The 23,336-nt window shown below is 34.8% G+C and overlaps 1 protein-coding gene across 1 annotated transcript in view; it reads left to right on the plus strand.

Annotated features, from left to right (window-relative positions):
* UNC79 (unc-79 homolog, NALCN channel complex subunit) overlaps nucleotides 1-23,336 on the plus strand; it is a 225,599-nt gene that overhangs the window by 32,778 nt on the left and 169,485 nt on the right. Inside the window, exons 5-6 of the mRNA XM_052659741.1 lie at nucleotides 27-82; nucleotides 755-884. Coding sequence (XP_052515701.1) covers nucleotides 27-82; nucleotides 755-884 — 186 coding nt within the window. The remainder of the gene's footprint in view (nucleotides 1-26; nucleotides 83-754; nucleotides 885-23,336) is intronic.

The raw sequence follows: 23,336 nt of genomic DNA on the forward strand, positions 1-23,336 counted from the left end.
TACCAATTATATTTTCTTCCTTTCAGTGTATCATTGTCAATTATTGGAATGCCTCATGAAATATAAACAGGAAGTCTGGAAAGTAAGTTTGGGGCCACGTTAAACTCATAGTCACAAATTGAATTTATATAATAGAGTAAAAGTTGTTTGCATATTAAAACTATTGTTTAGGTCAAATTTATTGATGTCTTTTTATCTTGGTGTGGTAGAAATTATAATTCTTTCCTTACTGGTTAGTTATTTATCATTTAGAGAAGAAATGAAACTTGAAGAACAGAGTGACTTGACAGAAGCAGTAATTGGATATCTCTCATCTGTGGAATTTAGCAAATACTGTACTATGTGACAGTTTTATTTAATTTGAAAGGTTGCTTGGGAAACTTTCTTCTTTCAAATAGATGTGAATTATTTAAAAATATGTTTTACAGAAATGTGTTTTAAAATGTAGTGTTTGGCAAACTGGCTTTACGCATTCTAGAATCTTCCCTATTATTCTGAATAACAAATAATTTGTTAAAAGATAATGTACATCTGAACCCTACCAGGGCTGGCTTATTTACAACACCCATGAAAATAATAAAAAGAATATTCTAATGTGACTTAATCTGCAAAGGCCACCTAGATGATGAAGTTCTAGGTAAATTAACTGCCTCAATCCCTCCACTAGAATTTTCACTGCTTTGATAATATTGAATGAGCTACCTTTATTTTTATTTGATGATGTTGGTGAAAACATGCTTCTTGTTTTCTTTAGGATCTTTTGTATGTGATAGCCTATGGGCCTTCACAAGTGAAACCTCCAGCTGTGCAAATGCTGTTCCATTACTGGCCCAATTTAAAACCTCCAGGGGCAATAAGCGAGTACAGGGGCTTGCAATACACAGGTAAGAGAAGACGAGCTCTCTGTGCCCCATCTTTACTTCCCCCGTGCCATATTTGGCTCACTTACTTATTTTTTTAAATACTGTTAGATTATATTTACTGTACCCTTAGATATTCTTATAAATCCTTTCTGAAACTAGGTGGTATCAAAATAAATTAATTAAAATTAATTTCAAATCTTTTATGACATCATAGCAAATTGCATTAAGTTTCAGCCCCATTTGCTATACACTGGCCTCTGGTTTTACCATTGCTAATCACATTGATCACCGTAAAGGTGTGAGCAGTTAGTAATGCTGCAGATTGGCTCAGATTTAGCAGGGTCCCTAGCGGCTGATTCTGCTCTAGTGAGAAGACTTGGAGTGCTTTCAGCATTACAAATTTAGGCACTAAATAAAAATTAAATGACCCTGAAAGCCTAGTTGGACATGAAGAGTCAACCACTGGTGAATACTGGTATAATTAATAAATAGCAAGTAGACACCGAGTTTATTGTAAAGATATACATTTACCAAAAATGAGATAAACTAGACCCTGTGTCATTAATGTTTACATGTTATAAAATCAAAGAAGCAGTATATGGCTAATAACATTTCTGATGCCCCTGTCTACCCTCTCACCCCCATTTAATTGTATACATAGTCTTATGAAAATGTAAGAAGTAAATATTTTGGCATAGCTTTTATTCAAGGTATGGTGTGACTGTATCCTGATGTTATAAGAATGTACTTCTTTCGTGTCATTACTCAACTTTCTGAAAGTGATTTGAGGTGGTTCAAAGGGGATTTAACTTAATACAGATGTCTGTTTTATGTTTCTGATTAAAGCCAAGTGTTAGAGATATTGATGGTCCTTGGTAAGCTTATTCTATACTTGGAAAAAATATTAGCCTTAGTGATAACAATGGTATTAATGGAAATGATGAAGGTAGATAGTAAGAAATTAAAAAAAAAGGAAATTGGTATTATTTATGTCTTATATCATTAATAGTAGAGGATGTTTAAGTGTTGCTGAGTGTATAATTTGAGTGTAAAGGCAAGAATTTGGAAACACTCATGAAAGGTGAAATGACTGAAAAATTTGACACTAATCAGTTCTCAGTATATCCCAGAAATAAGCATTTATGTGATATATGAATAGGTAACTAGTATCAAATGAAGCTGATTTATTTGATAAATATTTGAGAATACTATATGAAAGAGAAAGCATGTGGCAGGAACTATATATTGACAATAGAAGAATTGACACAAAACCAGACCTCATGGAGCTTAATGCAGTTTAGATATGGAAATTCATTCATTTATTCAGCAAATATTTGTGGGGCCTCTACTACTAACCAGACATTATTCCAGGCACTGGTGGTACAGTTATTTTAAAAACAGGCTGAAACATTGGCCTGGGCATTCCAATTGTGGTGGAAAGACCAGGAAACCACCTTACAGTGTAAGAAGCACAGTGCTGCGCTGTGCTTAGTCGCTTAGTCATGTCCAACTCTTTGTGACCCCGTGGACCGTAGCCCGCCAGGCTCCTCTGTCCATGGGGATTCTCCAGGCAAGAACACTGGAGTGGGTTGCCATGTCCTCCTCCAGGGGATCTTCCCAACCCAGGGATCAAACCCAGGTCTCCCACATTGCAGGCGTATTCTTTATCATCTAAGCCACCAGAGCAAATATAGAGAGCTGTGGGAACACACAGGAAGGGCCTCTGACCTCACCCCAGTGGTGGGTTAATTTGGAGAAGGTTAAATTGTCAAGGAAGGTTCTGGAGTGTGTCACATGTAAGCTGATACCTGAAAATTATGCACACAATAGACAGAGTCATAAGGGGAGTGAATCATGAATGGATAAAATGTGAGTTTGAAGCAGAAGGAACTTCATGAATTCAGACTTGGAGGCCAGAAATAGCACAGTTGTATTTAGGAACTGAAAAAAGTCTTATGTAGCCAGGCAATGGAGGGACAGGAGGAGACTCGCTGGGAGCGAAGCAGAAAGCCTGATGGCCTATGAAGGAGTTTGGATTTTATCCTAGCAGCAAAGTGAAACCATGGACAGGTTTTAAATGGAGAAACCACGTGATGAGTTTGCCTGTTCAGGGCATCTGAGAAGCCCACAAAGTGACCGCCAATTCCATTTACCCCGTGACCACACCCTCTTGGAAGGGCCAGCCAAAGCTGTCTCCCTGGAATAGCTCAGCCTATGCTTACTGAGACCAAAGAGACTCATCTTTTCTTGGCATTTCTGAACAAGATGTTTCCATCTACAAGCATTCATTCTTCAATCCATTCTTGTATTCATATCCCCACACATTTCCATCCTTGCCATGTGCCATTGTGTGCTTGCTACCTGCCACCCTCCTTCCAGGGAAGCTGATGTCTTGGAACTCCCATGCTAGTGGAGCATGGCATTCTGTGCAGGAAACAAGAGATCATGGAAAAAGTTTAATCATTCTGATCTATGTATTGCAATTTATCCAGCGCTGGCTGTTTGTCAGACATTGGTCTAGCTGCTAAGTGTTTCATTTTATATTTTAGCCTGCTCTTAGCTGAACAGAATATGTGGACCAAGCACCATATTTAGTTTTACAGACAGTTTTTTCAATTTATACTCACAAAAATCTTGGGAGGTATATTTTCTTATTTTAATGTTACAGATCAAGAGTGGGACAGAGTTTAAGTAACATCACTAAACTCACACAAATAATAAAAGAGCATAGCTTGAGTTTGATTCTAGATCATCTTCATTAAAAACCTACATTTTTCTGTTCAGTTCAGTTCTGTAATTAAACTTTAGCTGGAGCACTGGAAATTTTCCGCAATTCTTCCTGCAATGAAATATGCACTAAAGGGTATCATCAGTATTTAGATGTCTTTACAACCTTAAATATTCGCCATAATAAAAATTATGTGGAGATAGAATTTTATGGACTCAAAGATTAAATGCTTTCTTAGGGACCAGCAACATTGTATGTCTTCCCAGTGATATGTCTCCTTTTTAAGATGTAAATTTTATTTTTTTGTAGGAGAAAGATTTGTTTTTAGAAAAATTATAGAAATATGAAAGAGAGAAAAGAAATATTACCAAGAAATGACCATTGTTAACATTTTGGGTTATTTCCCTCCAGTTTTTGGAATGTACCTTTTACAATAATAGATTATATTGTATATAATTATACAAAGTTACCTCTCCCCATTCATTATGAGGTTTTTCAAATATAGAAAAGTTTAAAGACTAACATTATGAGAACACATATAGCCACCTAGATTTAATCATTGTTACTAATTTTAACTATGCATATGTTTATATTTAATGTATTGATTGCTTTTAAAGGATAGTAATGTGGGAATATTACAGTTCATATGAAGAAGATCAAATAGTGAGGATCTGGTAATCTACAGTGTTTGCTTCTTTTGAGTTTATTAGTATTTATCATAAACAAAAATTACCCCAATTATTTTGGTCATTAAATACACGTCTTAATGATGCAAAAATTACAGGTTTCTTGGCAATGAAATAGCCATTAGATTGTTCTATAAAGCTCTGCTTCTCTGGGGAGAAAGAAACTATTCAGCAATTTTCTTGCTACAATATGCCAACTAGTACATAATTTAGCCTTTGTTAGCAAAGGTTAGCACCAGTTATTGTGTAGTTTCTGTCTGAATTACAGGACAAAATTGTGGTACATATACATTTCTAAGACTGAGATTGTGGCAAAAGTAGATGAAGTGCAACTAGCTGAAGATAGTGCTGCGAGGTTAGACTTTGGCCTAGCCTACCAAATATCTAATTCTACATTAGTACAGTTGGATTTTTGAGTTGTATATAAGTTTAAAATACAAGAAAACCTACCAATCCTTTTATGTCATAACTTCTTCCTCATTGAGTTCTTATTTATTTTCCTATTATATTGATTTTATCTCCACATAACTTAAAATGCTTTTAACCATTTTGTTGGTGTGTTATACACATATAAAATAATACAAATTTTAAGTATATATGGAAAATCTCCCACCATGTTTACTACAATGATTGCCTTTCCTTCTGTGCCATAGTTAATTAACCACTAGCCTTGTTTCCAACATCAGAGATTCTTTTTGCCTATTTGTAAACTTTATATAAATGGAATGTGCACACATCATTTGTGTACACACGTATGTGTGTGTGATTTGTTCATGGGTTGAGCATAACTGCACTTTGTTCATTTTTTTTCTATATACATATTTTACCAAATGTATGTACCGCAGTTTATGTATAGGTTTTCCTATTGATGGATATTTGGGTTGTTCCCACGTTTTGGCTCTTATAAATAATGCTGCTGTGAACATTCTTCCCCATATCTTTTGAGTATACACATGCAGAGAATTCTGTTACATATGCCTAGAGTGGAAGTACTGGATCAGAGGGTATGAATCTATCCAGTTTTAATGGATAATAATAAAATTTTATATTCTTTAGTGCAGATCTTTCTACCTCATAATTGTTGATCTCTTCCTTGTCTCCCCCTGCTTTCCTCTTCTTCCTTCTTCTCTTCCTCCTTCAAGTTTTGCTAAGTTGAAGAGTTTGTCAAGTTAAACATACACAAGCACATACCTAAGCAACTAAGATTTTGATTGATAATTGTCTTGAATCCAGATCATTTTGGGAAACTGGCACCAAACCAAAACATATCTTTCTTCAATTAGTTAGGCTTTCTTTAGTTTCCCTCAATGCTGTTTTCTGGTTTTTGTGTAGATGTCTTGCCTGTGACTCATGTAGTATGTCACTAGGTATTTATTTATCTTTTGATGTTATTATCAACGATAAATCTTTTAGAAATTATATTTTATAACCCTTTTTGCTAATATGTAGATGTGCAATTAATTCTAGTATGAAAATGAAAGTGTTAGTCGCTTAGTCGTGTCTGACTCTTTGCAACCCCATGGACTGTAGCCCGCCAGGCTCCTCGGCCCATGGGATTTTCTAGGCAAGAATACTGGAGTGGGTTGCCATTTCCTTCTTCAGGGCATCTTCCCAACCCAGGGATCAAACCTGGGTCTCCTGCACTGCAGACAGATTCTTTACTGTCTGAGCCACCAGGGTATACTGATCTTATATTTGGCCACCTTGGTAAATTCACTTTTTAATTCTAATAATATATTTGCAGACACTTTTTAATAAGTGCAGACACTTATTAAAAATTTTTCATATGTAAAGTTGTATTATTTTTGAATGATAACAGTTTAGGGCTTCCCAGATGGCCCTAGTGGTTAAGAACCTTAATGAGGGAGATGCAGGTTCGATCCCTTGAGGAACGCATGACAACCCACTCCAATATTATCTGGGGAATCCATGGACAGGAGAGCCTAGCAGGTTACAGTCCATAGGGTTGCAAAGAATTGGACATGAATGAAGTGACTTAGCAGAAGCACAAGATGACAGTTTAATGTCTCCTTTTCATTCCTTATACCTTTTGTGTCTCTTGCCTTGTACTTGCTAAAACGTTCTGTGTTATGCTGAGTCCTAAGTTCCCTGAGGTTTCTTCTTTGATCCATGCGTCATTTAGAAGGATGATAATTTCTAATCATAAGGAGGTTTTTGTAGTGAGGTTTTGTATTGATTTATAGCTTGATTCCTCTATAGTCAGACAATATACTTCATATTATTTCATTACTTTGACAATTTTAACACTTTCTTTAGGGTAAGTTTATGGTCATTTTTGTAATGTTCCTGTGTATTTAAAAAGAACTTATATTTAGCTATTGTTTGGTACTATGTTCTATGTATGTCAATTAAATAAAATTTTTCATTGTATAGTTCAAATGTTCTATATCCTTATTGCATTTTTGTATATTTTTTGGATCAGTTACTAAGAGTAGAATGTTAAACTCTCCCATGATGACTGTGGATTTGTATATTCCACCTTGTAGTTGTCAGTATTTGCTGTATAAATTTGGGAGCTGTATTATTAGATGCATACAAATTTAGAATACAGTATTTTCTTGGTGGGGCTTCCCTGGTGGCTCAGTGGTAAAAAAAATTGCCAGCAATGCAGGAGACACAGGAGATGGGGGTTTGATCCCTGGATTGGGAAGTTCTCCTGGAGGAAGTTATAGCAACCCACTCTAGTATTCTTGCCTGGAGAATTCCATGGACAAGGGAGCTTGGTGGGCTACAGTCCATAGGGTCACGACCAGTCGGACACGACTGAAGTGACTGAGCACACACACACATCTTCCTGGTGAACTGAGACTTACCATTATGAAGTGCACTTCTTTATTACTGCTGCTGCTGCTGCTAAGTTGCTTCAGCTGTGTCCGACTCTGTGCGACCCCACAGATGGCAGCCCACCAGGCTCCCCCGTCCCTGGGATTCTCCAGGCAAGAACACTGGAGTGGGATGCCATTTCTTTCTCCAATGCATGAAAGTGAAAAGTGAAAGTGAAGTCGCTCAGCAATGTCTGACTCTTAGCGACCCCATGGACTGCAGCCCACCAGGCTCCTCCGTCCATGGGATTTTCCAGGCAAGAGTACTAGAGTGGGGTGCCATTGCCTTCTACTAGTAATGCCTTTTTGTCTGTTAAAATGTACTTTGTTTTATTCTAATATATCTACACCAGCTTTGAAGAGTGCATGTGTGGTATTTTCCAATGTTTTGTTTTCAACTTTTTAATATTTTTGTATTTCATGTGTGTCTTGTAAGTAGCATATAGTTCTAGTTTTTAAACTCAGTTTTCATGATCTTTGCCTTTTAATTGAAGCACTTTGTCCACATATATGTAATATAATTGCTACTTGATTTGATTTTAAATCAAATTAAGCTCCTGTCAATTGCTTCATTTACAAATAATTTCTCCCATTCTGTAGATTTGCTTTTCATTTTGTTTATGGCTTCCTTTGTTGTGCAAACGCTCGCACATTTGATTAGGTCCTGTTTGTTTATTTATTTTCCTTTCTTTTGCCTTGGCAGACAATCTAAGAAAATACTGCTATGATTTGTGTCAGAGAATATTTTGCCTATGTTTTCTCCTAGGAGTTTTATGGTGTTGTGTCTTATACTTAAGTCTTTTAAAGAAATAGTTATTTATTTATTTAGCTGCATTGGGTTTTAGTTGCAGTATGTGAAATCTTTTAGTTGTAGCATGCAGGATCTATTAGTTGCAGCATGCAAAATCCTTAGTTGCAACATAGGAGCTCTTCATTGCAGCATGTTTGATCTAGTTCCCTGATCAGGGATCAAACCTGGGCTCCCTGCATTGGGAGCGTGGAGTCTTAGTCTCTAGTGGGACCACCAGGGAATCCCTATATTTGAGTCTTTAAGCCATTTTGAGTTTATTATTTTATATGGTATAAGCGAGTGTTCTAACTTCATTGATTTACATGTGATTGTCCAGCTTTTCCAACACAACTTGAAGAGACTGTCTTTTCTCCATGGTATATTCTTGCCTCCTTTATTGAAGATTCATTGACCATTGGTGTGTGGATTTATTTTGGGGCTCTGTTTTCCATTCCAGTGACCTGTATGTCTTTTGTGCCAAAGCCATGCTGTTTTGATTAATGTCGCTTTGTAGTATTGTCTGAAGTCTGAAAGGTTATACCTCCAGCTTTGTTCTCTTTCCTCAGGATTACTTTGGCAATTCTGGGTCTTTTGTGGTTCTTTATAAATTTTAGAATTATTTGTTCTAGTTCTGTGAAAAAGTCATGAGTAATTTAATAGGGTTCACATTATATCTGTAAATTGTTTGGAGTAGTGTGGCTATTTTAACTGTATTAATTCTTCCAATTCAAGAGCATGGGATATCTTTCCATTTCCTTAAATCATCTTCAGTTGCCTTTATCAATGTTTTATAGTTCTCAGTGTATACATCTTAAACCTGCTTGGTTAGGTTTTTTCCTAGATATTTTTTAAAATGTGATTTAATTGTTTTTTTTTTTTTTTTTTTTTTTACTTTCTCCTTCTGATATAGTTCATTGTTAATGTAAACAAAGGCAAAAACTTTCTGTATAATAATCTTGTATCCTGCTTGTCTATCAGTTCTAATAGTTTTTGTGTGGAGTTTTTAGTGTTTTCTTTATAGAGTATCATGTCATATATATATGAGACAATTTTACCTCTTCCCTTCTTATTTGGATACCTTTTACTTTTCTCTTGTCTGACTGCTGTGGCTAGAACTTTAAATACTATGTTGAATAAAAGTGATGGGAGAAAGCATCCTTGTCTTGTGACTCCAACTTGATAATGGTGTATAATCCTTTTTATGTGTTCCTGCATTCAGTTTGCTAATACTTTGTTGAGGATTTTTGCATCTATATTCATCAAAGATATTGGCCCATAATTTTTTTTTTTGTAGGATCCTTGGTTTTGGCTTCATAGAGTGACTTTGGGAGTGTTCCCTCCTCTTCAGTCTTTTGAGAGTTTGAGAAGGATAGGTATAGTTCTTCTTTGAATGTTTGATAGAATTCCCCAGTGAAGCCACCTCATCCTGGACTTCTGTTTGCAGGGAGTTTTTTTCTAAAATTATGGATTCTGTTTTACTTCTGGTGGTCAGTTTATTCAAATTATATTTCTTTTTGATTCAGTTTTGGCAGGCTGTATGTTTCTAGAAACTTGTCCTTTGCATCTGGGTTGTCTATGTTATTGGCATAAAAGTGTTCATAGTGTTTTCTTGATACTTTTTTTTGTATTTCTGTGGAATTGGTTATAATTTCTCCTCTTTCATTTCTTATTTTGTTTATTTGAGTCCTCTTTCTTTTCTTCTTGGTGAGCCTGGCCAGAGGGTTTTTTGATTTTGTTTATACTTTTTCAAAAAACTAGCTCTTTGATTATTTTCTATTTTTAAACAATCTCTTATTTATTTCCTCTATGACCTTTATTATTTCCTTTCTTTTGCTTACTTTAGGTTTTGTTTGTTCTTTTAAAAGTTTTTTAGGTGGTAGTATAGGTTGTTTATTCAGGATTTTTCTTGTTTTTTTTTTGAGAAAGGCCTATAGCATTGTGAAATTCCCTCTTAGGACTGCTTTTGCTGCATCCCATAGGTTTTTCTTTTTAAGTTTAATATTTATTTTATTGACTTTTAAAAATTGATTGAAGTATAATTGATTTACATACAATGTTGTGTTAATTTTTGCTGTGCAACAAAGTGATTCAGTTTTAGATATATATATATATTCTTTTGTTGTTTCAGTGTTCATTGTTGTTTTCCTCAGGCATTTTTTAATTTCCTCTTTGATTTCATTGTTAATTCGTTGGTTTTTGAGTAGCAGATTGTTTAGTCTACATGTAATTGTTTTTTGCCTTTTCATACTGTTCATGGGGTTCTCAAGGCAAGAATACTGAAGTGGTTTGCTATTCCCTTCTCCAGTGGACCCCATTTTGTCAGAACTCTCCACCATGACCTGTTGGTCTTGGGTGGCCCTATATGGCGTGGCTCATAGTTTCATTGAGTTAGACAAGGCTGTGATCCATGTGATCAGTTTGGTTGGTTTTCTATGATTGTGATTTTCACTCTGATGGATAAGGATAAGAGGCTTATGGAAGCTTCCTGATGGGAGAGACTGACTGTGGGGGAAACTGGGTTTTGTTCTGATGGGTGGAGCCATGCTCAGTAAATCTTTAATCCAATTTTCCTTTGTTGGGTGGGGCTGTGTTCCCTCCCTGTTGTTTGGCCTGAGGCCAAACTATGGTAGGGGTAATGAAGGTAATGGCGACCTCCTTCAGAAGGACTTGTGCAGGCACTGTTGTATTCAGTCTCCTGACTGTGCAGCAGGCCACTGTTGACCCACTCCTCCACCCAAGGCTCCTGGGCACCCACAGGCAAGTCTGGATCAGTTTCTTTTTCCTGGCTCCTGGTATGCACAAGGTTTTGTTTGTGTCTTCTAAGAGTCTGTTTCTCCAGTCCTGTAGAAGTTCTGTAATCAAATCCAACTGGTCTCAGTACATCATGGGAAATGCCGAGCTGGATGAAGCACAAGCTGGAATCAAGATTGTGGGAGAAATATCAATAACCTCAGATATGCAGATAACACCACCTTTACGGCAGAAAGCGAAGAAGACCTAAAGAGCTTCTTGAGTAAAGTGAAAGAGGAGAGTGAAAAAGCTGGCTTAAGACTCAACATTCAAAAAACTAAGATCATGGCATCTGGTCCCATCACTTCATGGCAAAATAGATGGGGAAACAATGGAAACAGTGACAGACTTAATTTTTTGGGGCTCCAAAATCATTGTGGATGGTGACTGCAACCATGAAATTAAAAGATGCTTGCTCTTTGGAAGAAAAGCTATGACAAACCTGGACAGTGTATTAAAAGGAGATGCATTACTTTGCCAACAAAGGTGCATCCAGTCAAAGCTATGGTTTTTCCAGTAGTCATGTATGGATGTGAGAGTTGTACTATAAAGAAAGCTGAGCGCCGAAGAATTGATGCTTTTGAACTGTGGTGTTGGAGAAGACTCTTGAGAGTCCCTTGGACTGCAAGATCAAACCAGTCAATCTTAAAGGAAATCAGTCCTGAATATTCATTGGAAGGACTGATGCTAAAGCTGAAGCTGCAATATTTTGGCCACCTGATGTGAAGAAATGACTCATTGGAAAAGACCCTGATGTTGGGAAAGATTGAAGGCAGGAGGAGAAGCAGACAACAGGGGATGAGATGGTTGGATGGCATCACCAACTCAATGGACATGAGTTTGAGCAAGCTCCAAGAGTTGGTGATGAACAAGGAAGCCTGACTTGCTGCAGTCCATGAGGTTGCAAAGAGTTGACTGAGCTACTGAACTGAACCGAACTGAGTTGTTTTTTCCCTCATTGCTCTTTCTGAGGTTGGTTTCTAGTTTCATGCCAAGGTTTTGCTCTTTTGAAGATTAAACTGCCCCCCTTTTTTTTTCTTTTGAAAAATTTTTCATTTTTTTTTCTATTTGATTTAAATTTTCATTTTTTCCAGTTTTATTGAGAAATAACATAGGCCAGTGTATAAGTTTATGGTATACAGCCTGATGATTTGATTTGCATACATTGTGAAATTATTACTGCCATAAGTTTGGTGCCCATCATCCCGTATATCAACACAAAGAAGAGAAAGGAAAAAAATTTTCTCCATGTGGCGAAAACTCAGGATTTACTCTCTTAATAACTTTCCTATATATCATACAGCAGTGTTAGTTATAATCTTCATGTTGTACCTCAACTCCTAGTAATTATTTATCTTTTAACTGGAAATTTGAACTCACAACTTTTATCCGTTGATGGACTCTTACGTTGCTCACATGTCGCGGCTATCGTTAAGTAATGGTACTGTGAGCATGGGGGTGCAGATATCCTTTCAAGTTACTATTTTCATTTCCTTGGGACATATTTCCAGAACTGGAAATGGTAGTTCTAGTTTTAATTTTTTGAGTATTCCTTTTACTGTCTTACATAATGGCTGTACTAATTTACAATAGTCCAGAAAGTTTCTGCATTTCTTATCTCCTGTCTTTTGGATGATGGTCATTCTAACAGGTGTGAGGTAGCATTTCATTGTGGTTTTTAATTTGCATTTCCCTAATGACTAGGGGTTGAGAATCTTTTCATGTACCTGTTGGCTTTTTACATATCTTCTTTGGAAAACATCTATTTAGGTCCTTTGCTTATTTTTATACTGTTTTCTTTTTTTTTTCTTTGCTATGGAGCTGTATGAATTCTTTATATATTTTGGATGTTAACTACTTATTGGATATATGGTGTAGAAATATTTATTGCCATTCCATAGGTTGCTTTTTACTTTGTTGAAGGTTTCTTTGGCTGTGTAAAAGCTTTTCAGTTTGGTGTAGTCCCACTTACTTATTTTTGATTTTATTGTTTATGCTTAGGTGTCATATTAAAAAAATGATAATCAAACCCATGTGAAGGAGCTTTATTCTTATGTTTTCATGACTTACATTTAAGTCTTTAATTCATTTTGAGTAAATTTTTTGTGAGTAATACAAGATAGGGGTCCAGTTTTATTTATTTATATATTTATTTTTACTTGTGAATATCCAGTTACTGAAGAGACTGTCTTTTCTCCATTGAGATTCCTGGCTCCCTTGTCAAATACTAATTGACTGTATATGCTTGGGTTTAGTTCCTGGCTTTCAGTTCTGTTCCATTGGTTGTAGATCTGTTTCCATGTTGGTGTCATACTATTTTGATTATTATAGCTTAAAAGTATAGCTTCAAATCAAGGAATGTGATGCCTCATGCTTTATTCTTTCTCAGAATTTCTTTGACTATTTGAGGTCTTTTGTGGTTCCTTATAAATTTTAAGAGTGTTTTCTACATCTATAAAATATGTCATTTTAATATTGATAGGAATTGCATTGAATCTATAGATGGATTTTGGTAGTACTGAAATTTTAGCCCTATTAACTCTTCCTCTTCATTAACATGGAATACCTTTCCATTTATTTATGCTTTCTTTGATTTCTTTCAGCAATGTCTTATAGTTTTCAGACTAGAGGTCTTTCACTTGCTTGGTTAAGTTTATTCCTAAGTATTTTATAATTTTTGATGCTATTGTAAATGTAGTTGATTTATTTCTTTTTCACAAAATGCATTGTTAGTATACAGAAAAACTACTAATTTTTGTATCTCTATTTTGTATCTTTCAACTTAACAGAATTCATTGATGAGATGTACGTTTTCTTGTGTTTTCAGGATCTTCTGTTTATATTATAATGTCATCTGGAAATAGAAACAAGCTTACATCTTCCTTTCCAATTCTCATACCTTTTATTTATTTTTCTTGCCTAATTCCTCTAGCTGGGACTTTCAGTACTATGTTGAATAGGGGTGGTGGGTACTTTGTCTTGACCCTGAACTTAGAGGAAAAGCTTTCAACCTTCCACCACTGAGTATGATGTTAGCTGTGGACTTGTTATATATGGTCCTTATTAATGATGAGATATTTTCCTTCTATGCCTGATTTGTTAAGATTTTTTAAATCAAGAAGGGATATTGAATTTTGTCATATGCTTTTTCTGCTTCTGTTGAGGTAATCATATGATTTTTTTCTTTCACTCTGCTAACGCAATGTATCATATTTATTGATTTGTGTTTGTTGAACTATTTTTGCATCCTAGTGATAAATCCCACTTGACCTTTGTAAATGATCCTTTTCATGTGCTGCTGATGTCAGTTTGCTGGTATTTTATTGAGAATTTTTATATCTATATTCATCAGAGATATTGGCTTTTACTTTTTTAGTAGTGACCTATCTGTGGGCTTCTAAATTCCTGGTGTGTTCACCAAAGTTACTTACTTTGGCTGTATTGGAAATACAGTGCATCTCTAGCCCTATGTGACCTCTAAAATCACTGTTCAGCTTTTAGCCATTAAGCCATTCAGCTTGTGTTCTCTGCTAGTCCTTGCAGACCTTTTCAGTGAGCCCATGAAGTTTAGGATTAAGCCAAGGACCTGAGGAGCATCCTTACACAGATTTATGGGGCCTGTTCGCTGGCACTCCCTGTTGTTCTTCCTTTACTCAATTTCCAGTTGCCTTAGCAATTCTTCACTGTGATGTTTCCTCTACTCACTGAAAATGCTAATTACTTATTGGGCTCCACTTCTTTTTGCTGCAGTTTGGAAATATTCCCAGGCAGAAAACCAAAGTGAATGTAGAACTTAATTTGTGTGTTCTTCCTTTTTCAAAAGATTGCAATCTTGTGTTAAAATCTATACCCAGTGTTGGAAATGAGTTGCTTTATACATTTTTTTGCAGTTGAAGGATAAGTTCTTATATTATTAAAATATCATGGTTGTAATTGGAAGTTTCCTTATTTTTTCAACAATGGTTTTATACCATATTCTCATCTTTCTTTCTGGAATTCCAGTGACACATATGTTAGATCTTCTCTCCCATGTCGTCTATGGATATTTCTTGCATTATCCTTTCCTATTTCATCTTTCTATGCTTCTTTCAGAATCTCTTTGTCTGATTTTCCTTCCTCCTCATTAGTTGTTTAGCTTCCCAAATGTAGTCTTCATTTTGTTAATTATGTTTTTAAGTTCTAGAATTTCCATTTGGTGCTTTAAAAGTTCCAATTATTTGATTATAATCTCTAATTTGTCTTACTTTATAACATATATTAAGCATATTTATTTTAAAGTCTGTTTCTGATAACTCAGTATTCTAGATCTCTGGAGGCTCTGATTCTGTTGAATTTCTTTTGCTGTCTTATCTTTTTATGTTCTTAGGAAAAAATTGTGTGTAAGATATTGGATAGAAAAACTATAGAGTTAATTTGAGGTTTAGGATTAAATTGTATTTCTTCAGAAAGTATTTATGTTTGCTTCTGGAAGGAAACTGTAGACATTGGTAACCCAGGTCACTTTGATGAAGCTCAAAAAAAAAAAAAAAAAATCTACGATAAATTCTTGAGATAATTTGAAGCTGGTCTTCAGTCCCTGTGAGGGTTGGTCTATTTCTAGTTCCCCTTTACTCCTAGGGTGTGACTTTTTGGGACCTCTACCCACAGCCCAGGGTGATTTTTAGGTTTCCCATTTTTTGGTGGTCAACCAGTTCCAAATTTAATTCTCTTGTGTCAGAGAGTTTGTTGAAATTGGCTCATGTTGCAGAATTGGCAGAAAGAGAAATAGGCAAAGGAGAAAGAGTGGACTCAGATGCCAGGTCCACCTTTTGGCAATCCCTTCTTCTTTTAGATCATGGCCCCACAATTCTCCCATAAAATTCTCTGGGTTCATTTTTTTTTTTTTCATTTAATTGTGTCTGGTTTTCTAAGTATTCTCAGTAGGAGAATTGGCTTGAATTAATTTGTCTATCATTTCTGGGGAAATAGAACTCAGAATTTTTTTTTTCTGTAATATTTTCAGTGGTGGAATGTATATATATTTTCAAGGTCAGGTATATTTAAGAGTGTCTTTCTATTTCATTATGAAAAAAACCTCTGCTTCACTGTGAAAGATATGTAAAAATTGCTTCACTGTTTTCTGGCATTCAGAGTTATAGAAGACAAGCCTTAAACCAGTGATTTTGTATGTTAGAGGAGTTACTTTTGTTGTTCTTAATTCATGGAGCCTTATCTATTTTTTTAAAAAAATAGCTTTTAAAAAATATTGCTATATAAATATCTTTTAATTAATTTGTCATAGCTTTTTTCCCAAGGAGTAAGCATCTTTTAATTTCATTGCTCAGTCACCATCTGCAGTGACTTTTGAGCCCAAGAAAATAAAGCCTGTCACTGTTTCCATTTTATCCCCATCTATTTGCCATGAAGTGAGGGGACCGGGTGGCATGATCTTAGGTTTTTAAATATTGAGTTATAAGCCAGCTTTTTCATTCTCCTCATCTATCTTCATCAAGAGGCTCTTTAGTTCCCCCCTTGCTTTCTGCCATTAGAGTGGTGTCATCTGTATTTTTGAGGTTATTGATATTTCTCCTGGCAATCTTAATTCTAGCTTGTGATTCATTCAGCCCAGCATTTTGCATGATGTACTCTGAATATAAGTTAAATAAGCAAAGTGATAACATACAGCCTTGACATACTCTTATCCCAATTTTGAACCAGTCTGCTGTTCCATGTAGGTTCTAACTGTTGCTTCTTGACCTGCTTACAGGTCTCTTAGGAGGCAGGTATGGTGGTCTGGTATTCCCATCACTTTCAGAAATTTTCACAGTTTGCTGTGATCCACAGAGTCAAAAGTTAAAACATAGTCAATGAAGAAGAATAGAGGTTTTCCTGGAGTTCCCTTGCTTTTTCTATGATCTAGCGGATGTCTGCAATTTGATTCCTGGTTCCTCTGCGTTTTCTAAATCCAGCTTGTACATATGGAAGTTCTCAGTTCACACACTGTTGAAGCCTAGTTTGAAGGATTTTGAGCATTACCTTGCTAGTATGTGAAATGAGCACAATTGTATGGTAGTTTGAACATTCTCTGGCATTGCCTTTCTTTGGGATTGGAATGAAAACTGACCTTTTCCAGTCCTGTGGCCACTGCTGACTTTTCCAAATTTGCTGGCATATTAAGTGCAGCACTTTCACAGCATCATCTCTTAGGATCTGAAATAGTTCAGCTGGAATTCCATCACCTCCACTAGCTTTGTTCATAGTAATGCTTCTTAAGGCCCACTTGACTTCACACCCCAGGATGTCTGGCTCTAGGTGAGTGACCACACCATTGTGGCTATCCGGGTTATCAAGACCTTTTTCTGGTACATTTCTTCTGTGTATTTTTGCCACATCTTCTTAATCTCATTTGCTTCTTTTAGGTCCTTACTGTTTCTGTCCTTTATTGTGCCCATCTTTGCATGAAATATTCCCTTTGTATCTCTAATTTTCTTGAAGACATCTCTAGTCTTTCCCATTCTATTTTTTTCCTTTATTTTTTTGCATTGTTCACTTAGAAAGGCTGTCTTATCTCTCCTTGCTATTCTTTGGAACTCTGCATTCAGATGTGTGTATCTTTCCCTCTCTGCTTTTTGCTTCTCTTTTTTTCTCAGCAATCTGTAAAGCCTCCACAACCATTTTGCCTTCTTGCATTTCTTTTTCTTGGGGATAGTTTTGATCACTGCCTCCTGTACAATGTCACAAACCTCCATTGTTCTTCATGCACTCTATCTATCAAATCTAATTCCTTGAATCTATTTGTTATTTCCACTATATAATCATAAAGGATTTGATTTAGGTCATACCTGAATGGCCTAGTGATTTTACCCTGCTTTCTTCAATTTGTCTGAATTTTGCAATAAGGAGCTCTTGATCTGAGCTACTATAAGCTACAGGTCTTGTTTTTGCTGAATGCATAGGTTGGTATAGCTTCTTAGGTTAATTTTCTTTATAACCTAGTTGACTTTTACCCTAACTGAGTAATATTTATTGCATTGAATGAGTGTTTCTAAGTTTGCTATTTCATTTTTAGTTTAATTACATTTATCATATCTTTTATCTAAATCTGTTTTTGTTTCATTCTGTTAGTGTCCTTTGTCACCCTAAATTATTTTGACTTTCTATTCCTGTTTTATAGAGGTTTTGTGTTCTTGCTTCATGTTCGAGATGCCACACACTTTCCTAATTTGATTCAATGACTAGATGATGGTCAGGCAAATGTTTTCTCTTGTGTTTCAGTACACTGTTTCTTTTCCTTTGAAGTATACATTTGATTGATCCTTCATTTCTTAAAGACAGTTTATTGAGTTATAATTTTCCTTCAGTAAAATAACACATTTTAAGCATAGTTTGATAACTTTTGACAAATGTATATACTAATGTAACCAAAGCTATAATCGACACACAGAACATTTCCATCATCCCCAGAATATTTCCAGGTTTCTTTTCAGTAAGTTCACCATAGACAACCACTGATCTGCTTTCTGTCATTATATACTAGTTTTGCCTGTCCTAGGACTTCATATGAATGGAATCACATAGTATATACTATTTTTGTGTCTGCTTATTTCATTTAGCATAATGTTTTGAGAGTTTATTCATGTTGGTATATCAGTAATTGATTTAAAAAATACTGATAGTAATGCATTGTATGGCTATATCACAGTTTATCCATCGGTTTCTTGATGAACACTTTTACCTATTATGAGTAAAGCTATAAACATTCATATAAAAAAGTATTTTTTATGAAGATACACATTTATTTCTCTTAATAAATACTGGGCATGAAAATACTGAATTGTTTGGCAAGTAAGTATATATTTAATTTTAAAAGAAATGTTCAAATCGTTTTTTAGAAGTGATTGTTTCATTTTATACTCCCTCCAGAAGTATATTGACAGTCCTAATGCTATATTGTTATCAATACTTGGGATTGTTGGTCTTTTTGATGTTATACATTCTGATAGCCAGGTGGTAATAATACATTGTTGTTTCCTTTCTCTGATGACTAGTGATAATGAACATCTTTACAGGTGCTTATTGGCCATTTGTATATATTTTTGTAAAGTTCTCACTGAAATCTTTTGTTCATTTTAAAATTGGATTTCCAGTCTATTGATGTTCAAAATAGAAGACTTGTTTTTCAGATATATATATTATGGATGTGGCCTTTCAGTCAGGGGATTTCCTTTTCAGGTATTTCAAAGAGCAAAATTTTCAATTTAATAAATTTCAATTTATTGATTTTTCTTTTATAGTTTTTCTTTAGTCTCCCCTAAGGTTATAAGGAAATTCTCCAATGTTTTATTCTAGAAGCTTTATAGTTTAAGCTTTTACATTTAAGTATATGACCCATTTGGAATTAATTTTTGTATATGGTGGGACGTAAGGGTTGACTTTTTTGTTTCAGTTCAATTTGTTGAAAAACTTACTCTTTCCACATTGGATTGCAGTGACTATTTTGTTAAAAACTAATTGCTCAGATATGCATGAATCTATTTCATTGTCTATCTTCACACCATTATCATACTATCTTGACTAATGTAGTTTTATAGTAAATCTTGAAATTACGTAGTTTAAATCCTCCAGATTTGTTCCTTTTCAAAATTGTTTTGACTCTTATAGGACTTTTACATTTTAATAGAAATATTAGTCTCAGTTTGTCAATTTCTACAAAACATTCTGGTTTGACTGGGATTACATAGAATATGTTGTTTAATCAGGGGGAGAATTGACATCCTGAGAAAAAGACTCAATATTGAGTCTTCCGATTCATAAATGTGGCAATTCTGACCATTTATTTAGGTGAATAAATAAAAAAATTAAATAAATAATTTAAATAAATAAATTAAAGAAATCTTTAATTTCTTTCAGCAATATTTACTAGTTTTCAGTGTACAGGTCCTACTGATATTTTGTTAAAGGTATTCCTCAATATTTTATATTTTGGGTGCTATTGTAAGTAATGTTTTAAATTTTAATGTTCTACTTGGTTATTGCCATTATATAGAAATATAATTTACTTTTTGTATTGACTTTACATCCTCCAACCTTGCTAAATTCACTTATTTTTTGTAACTTATTTCTAAGTTTCTTAAGATTTTTTCTGTATACATAATTTGCTTTCTTGCAAATAAAGATTTTTTTTTTTTTGCTTTTAATTTGTATGTTTGCCTGCTTACCGGCCTGGTTCCCTCCTTCTCTCTCTTTCCCTTCCTTCCTTTCTTTCCCCACTTCCTTTCTTATTTTCTTTTTCTTATTGCACTGGCTCTTATCTCCAGTTTAGTATTGAATAGAAGTGCTGAACATGGATTTATTTGTTTTTCCCCTTCATTTGTGGCGGGAAAGTGTTCAGGCTTTTACTGTTAAACATGATGTTAGCTGTAGATTTTTCACAGATGCTTTTTATCATGTTAAGGAAGTCCCCATCTATTTGTAGTTTGTTGAGAATTTTTATTGTGAATGAATGTTAGTTTTTGTCAAATGTGATTTCTCCTATTAAATGATCATATGACTTCCCCACTTAATTCCATTAATGAGGTGAATTGCATTGATATACTTTGCAGTGTTAAGCCAACCTTGCATTCCTGGGATATGTTCCACTTTTCAGTTATATTATCCTGCCAGACTTAATTGCTAATTTTTTGCTAAGTGTTCTTGCTCCTGCATTTATGAGGGATATTGATCTACTTTTCTTTTGTTGTAATGTTTTCATCTAGTTTTGTTTACAAAGTAATGCTGGCTTCATAAAACAAGTTGGAAATGGTTTCCTCTTTTATTTTCTGAGTTTATGTAAGATTTGTATTATTTATTCCTGTAACAGTTAATAGTGAATCCATTTGGTAAATCCATCTGGTCTTAAGGTTTTCTTTGTGGGCAAGTTTTACATTATGAATTCAATTGAATAGAATGGGGCGTTTAACTGTCTACTTTTTATTGAGTTGAATTTTGTAATTTCGTTAACTGTGCTTTTTGTTGAATGTGAGCATTTCATCCAACTTATGTAATTTATTGGCATGTGTCTAGTATCTGCAGTGATGTTTTACCTTGCATTCCTAACATTGATAGTTTGCTTCTTTATATTTCCTAATTCATCAGTCTACCTAGGGGCTTATCAATTTTATTGAACTTTCTAAAAAAACCACAGCATTTGTTTTATGATTTTCTGTTGGTTTTTTGTTCTCAGTTTTATTGATGTACTTCTATCTTTATTATTTTCTTCCTCCCACTAACATTGGATTGAATTTGTTTTTTTTTGTATATTGTTAAATAGAAGTATCAATCATTTATTTTGGATCTTTGAAATTTTTCAGAGCAAGAATTTAAAGATAAAAATTTCCCTTTAAGCATTGCTTTAATTGCAGCCTACAAATTCAAAATGCTGTGGTTTCATTGTATTTCAGAAACAAATATTTTCTAATATTCCTTGTAATTTCTCTTTGATTTATGGATTGATTAGAAGTAAGCTTTTCTATTTTATTATTTTTTTTAATTTTTATTTTTACTTTATTTTACTTTACAATACTGTATTGGTTTTGCCATACATTGACATGAATACACCACGTGTGTACATGAGTTCCCAAACATGAACCCCCCTCCCACCTCCCACCCCATATCATCTCTCTGGATCATCCCGGTGCACCAGCCCCAAGCATCCTGTATCCTGCATCGAACATAGACCGGCGATTCATTTCTTACATGATAGTATGCATGTTTCAAGGCCATTCTCCCAAATTATCCCACCCTCTCCCTCTCCCTCTCCCTCAGTGTCTCTTTTGCTGTCTCGCGTACAGGGTCATCATTACCATCTTTCTAAATTCCATATGTATGTGTTAGCATACTGTATTGGTGTTTTTCTTTCTGGCTTACTTGATTAGAAGTAAGCTTTTTTAAGTGTACAAATATTTGGTTATATTCTATATTTTTGTTATTTATTTCTAGTTTAATTCTATTGAGATCAGAGAACATAATTTACTCTATCACTCCATTTAGATTGTTGAGGCTTACTTTATGGATGAGAATACTGTCTTAGTAAATGCTGCCTGTGCCCTTAGCACATGTCTCCTAGACACTGTGTCTGTTCCAGTTGTTGAGTGGAGAATTCTATCATTATCAATTAAGTCAAGTTGTTGAGAATGTTGCTCAAGTCTCCTATTTGTATTGATTTTTTTTGGTCTGCTTGTTTTATCAATTACTGAGAGAGGATTGTTGAAATTTACAACACTAATTATGGACTTATTTCTCCTCTAAGTTATCCTCTAAGTTTTGTTTTATATAATTTGAAATTCTGTCATTAGATACACTCATTTTTATGGCTGTTTTGTAATCTTGATGAATGGACATTTTCATCATTGTGAAATATCCTTCTTTGTTCCCAGTAATATTCTTTGTCTTGGAGTCTACTTGTCTGATATTTATAGAGACATTCCAGCTTTATTATGATTAGCATTTGAATCATAACAGTTTTTCTCTCATCTACTTTTAACATTTCAAGTGTGTTTCTCTTAGGCAGCATATATTTGGGTCATGCTTTTTGAGAAATTTAAATCCTATTTAACAATCTTTGTCTTTTAATGTATTTGTTTAGGCTATTTATACTTAATGTAATTACAGATATTATTAGGCTTATGTCTGTTATCTTGAGCTAGTTTTCTATTTGCCACATCTATTCGTTGTTCCTTTTGGATATCTTGCCTTCTTTTGAATTAGTTTCTACTGTTCCATTTTTCTCTCTTTGAATTGTTAGCTACAGCTTTTTTAAAAAAAGAATTACTCTACAATTCTTCAATTGCAATATGCACCTTTAACTTCATAGTCTACCTTCAAATAATATTATACTAGTTTACATGTAATATAAAAACCCTGTACACTTTCATTTTCTCCTTCCCATCCTTTTAGTTTCTTATCAAATATTTTGCTTTTCAGCTGCTAAGTTGTGTCCAACTCTTTGCACCCCCATGGACTGCAGCATGCCAGGCTTCTCTGTCCTTTGCTATCACCCAGAGGTTGCTCAAACTCATGTCCATTGAGTTGGTGATGCCATCCAAACATATGATCCTCTGTCACCCCCTTCTCCTCCTGCCCTCAATTTTTCCCAGCATCAAGGTCTTTCTCAATGAGTTGGCTCTTCACATCATGTGGTCAAAGTATTGGAGCTTCAGCTTCAGCATCAGTCTTTCCAATGAATATTCGGTTTTGATTTCCTTTAAGATTGACTGGTTTGATCTCCTTGTTGTCCAAGGGACTCTCAACAGTCTTCTCCAGTACCACAATTTGAAAGCATCAGTTCTTCAGTGCTCAGCCTTCTTTATGGTCCAACTCTCACATCCATACATGACTACTGGAAAAACCATAGCTTTGCCTATACAGACTTTGTCAGCAAAGTGATGTGTCTGCAGTTAGTACACTGTCTAGGTTTGCCATAGCTTTTCTTCCACGGAGCAAGTTTTTAAATTTCATGGCTGCTGTCACTATCTGCAGTGATTTTGGAGCTCAAGAAAATAAAATATGCCACTGTTTCTACTTTTCCTCCATCTATTTGCCATGAAATGATGGGACCAGATGCCATGATCTTATTTTTTGAATGTTGAGTTTTAAGCCAGCTTTTTCACTCTCCTCTTT

The sequence above is a fragment of the Budorcas taxicolor genome, chromosome 21 (assembly GCF_023091745.1).
Source record: "Budorcas taxicolor isolate Tak-1 chromosome 21, Takin1.1, whole genome shotgun sequence".
Taxonomy (NCBI): Eukaryota; Metazoa; Chordata; class Mammalia; order Artiodactyla; family Bovidae; genus Budorcas; species Budorcas taxicolor.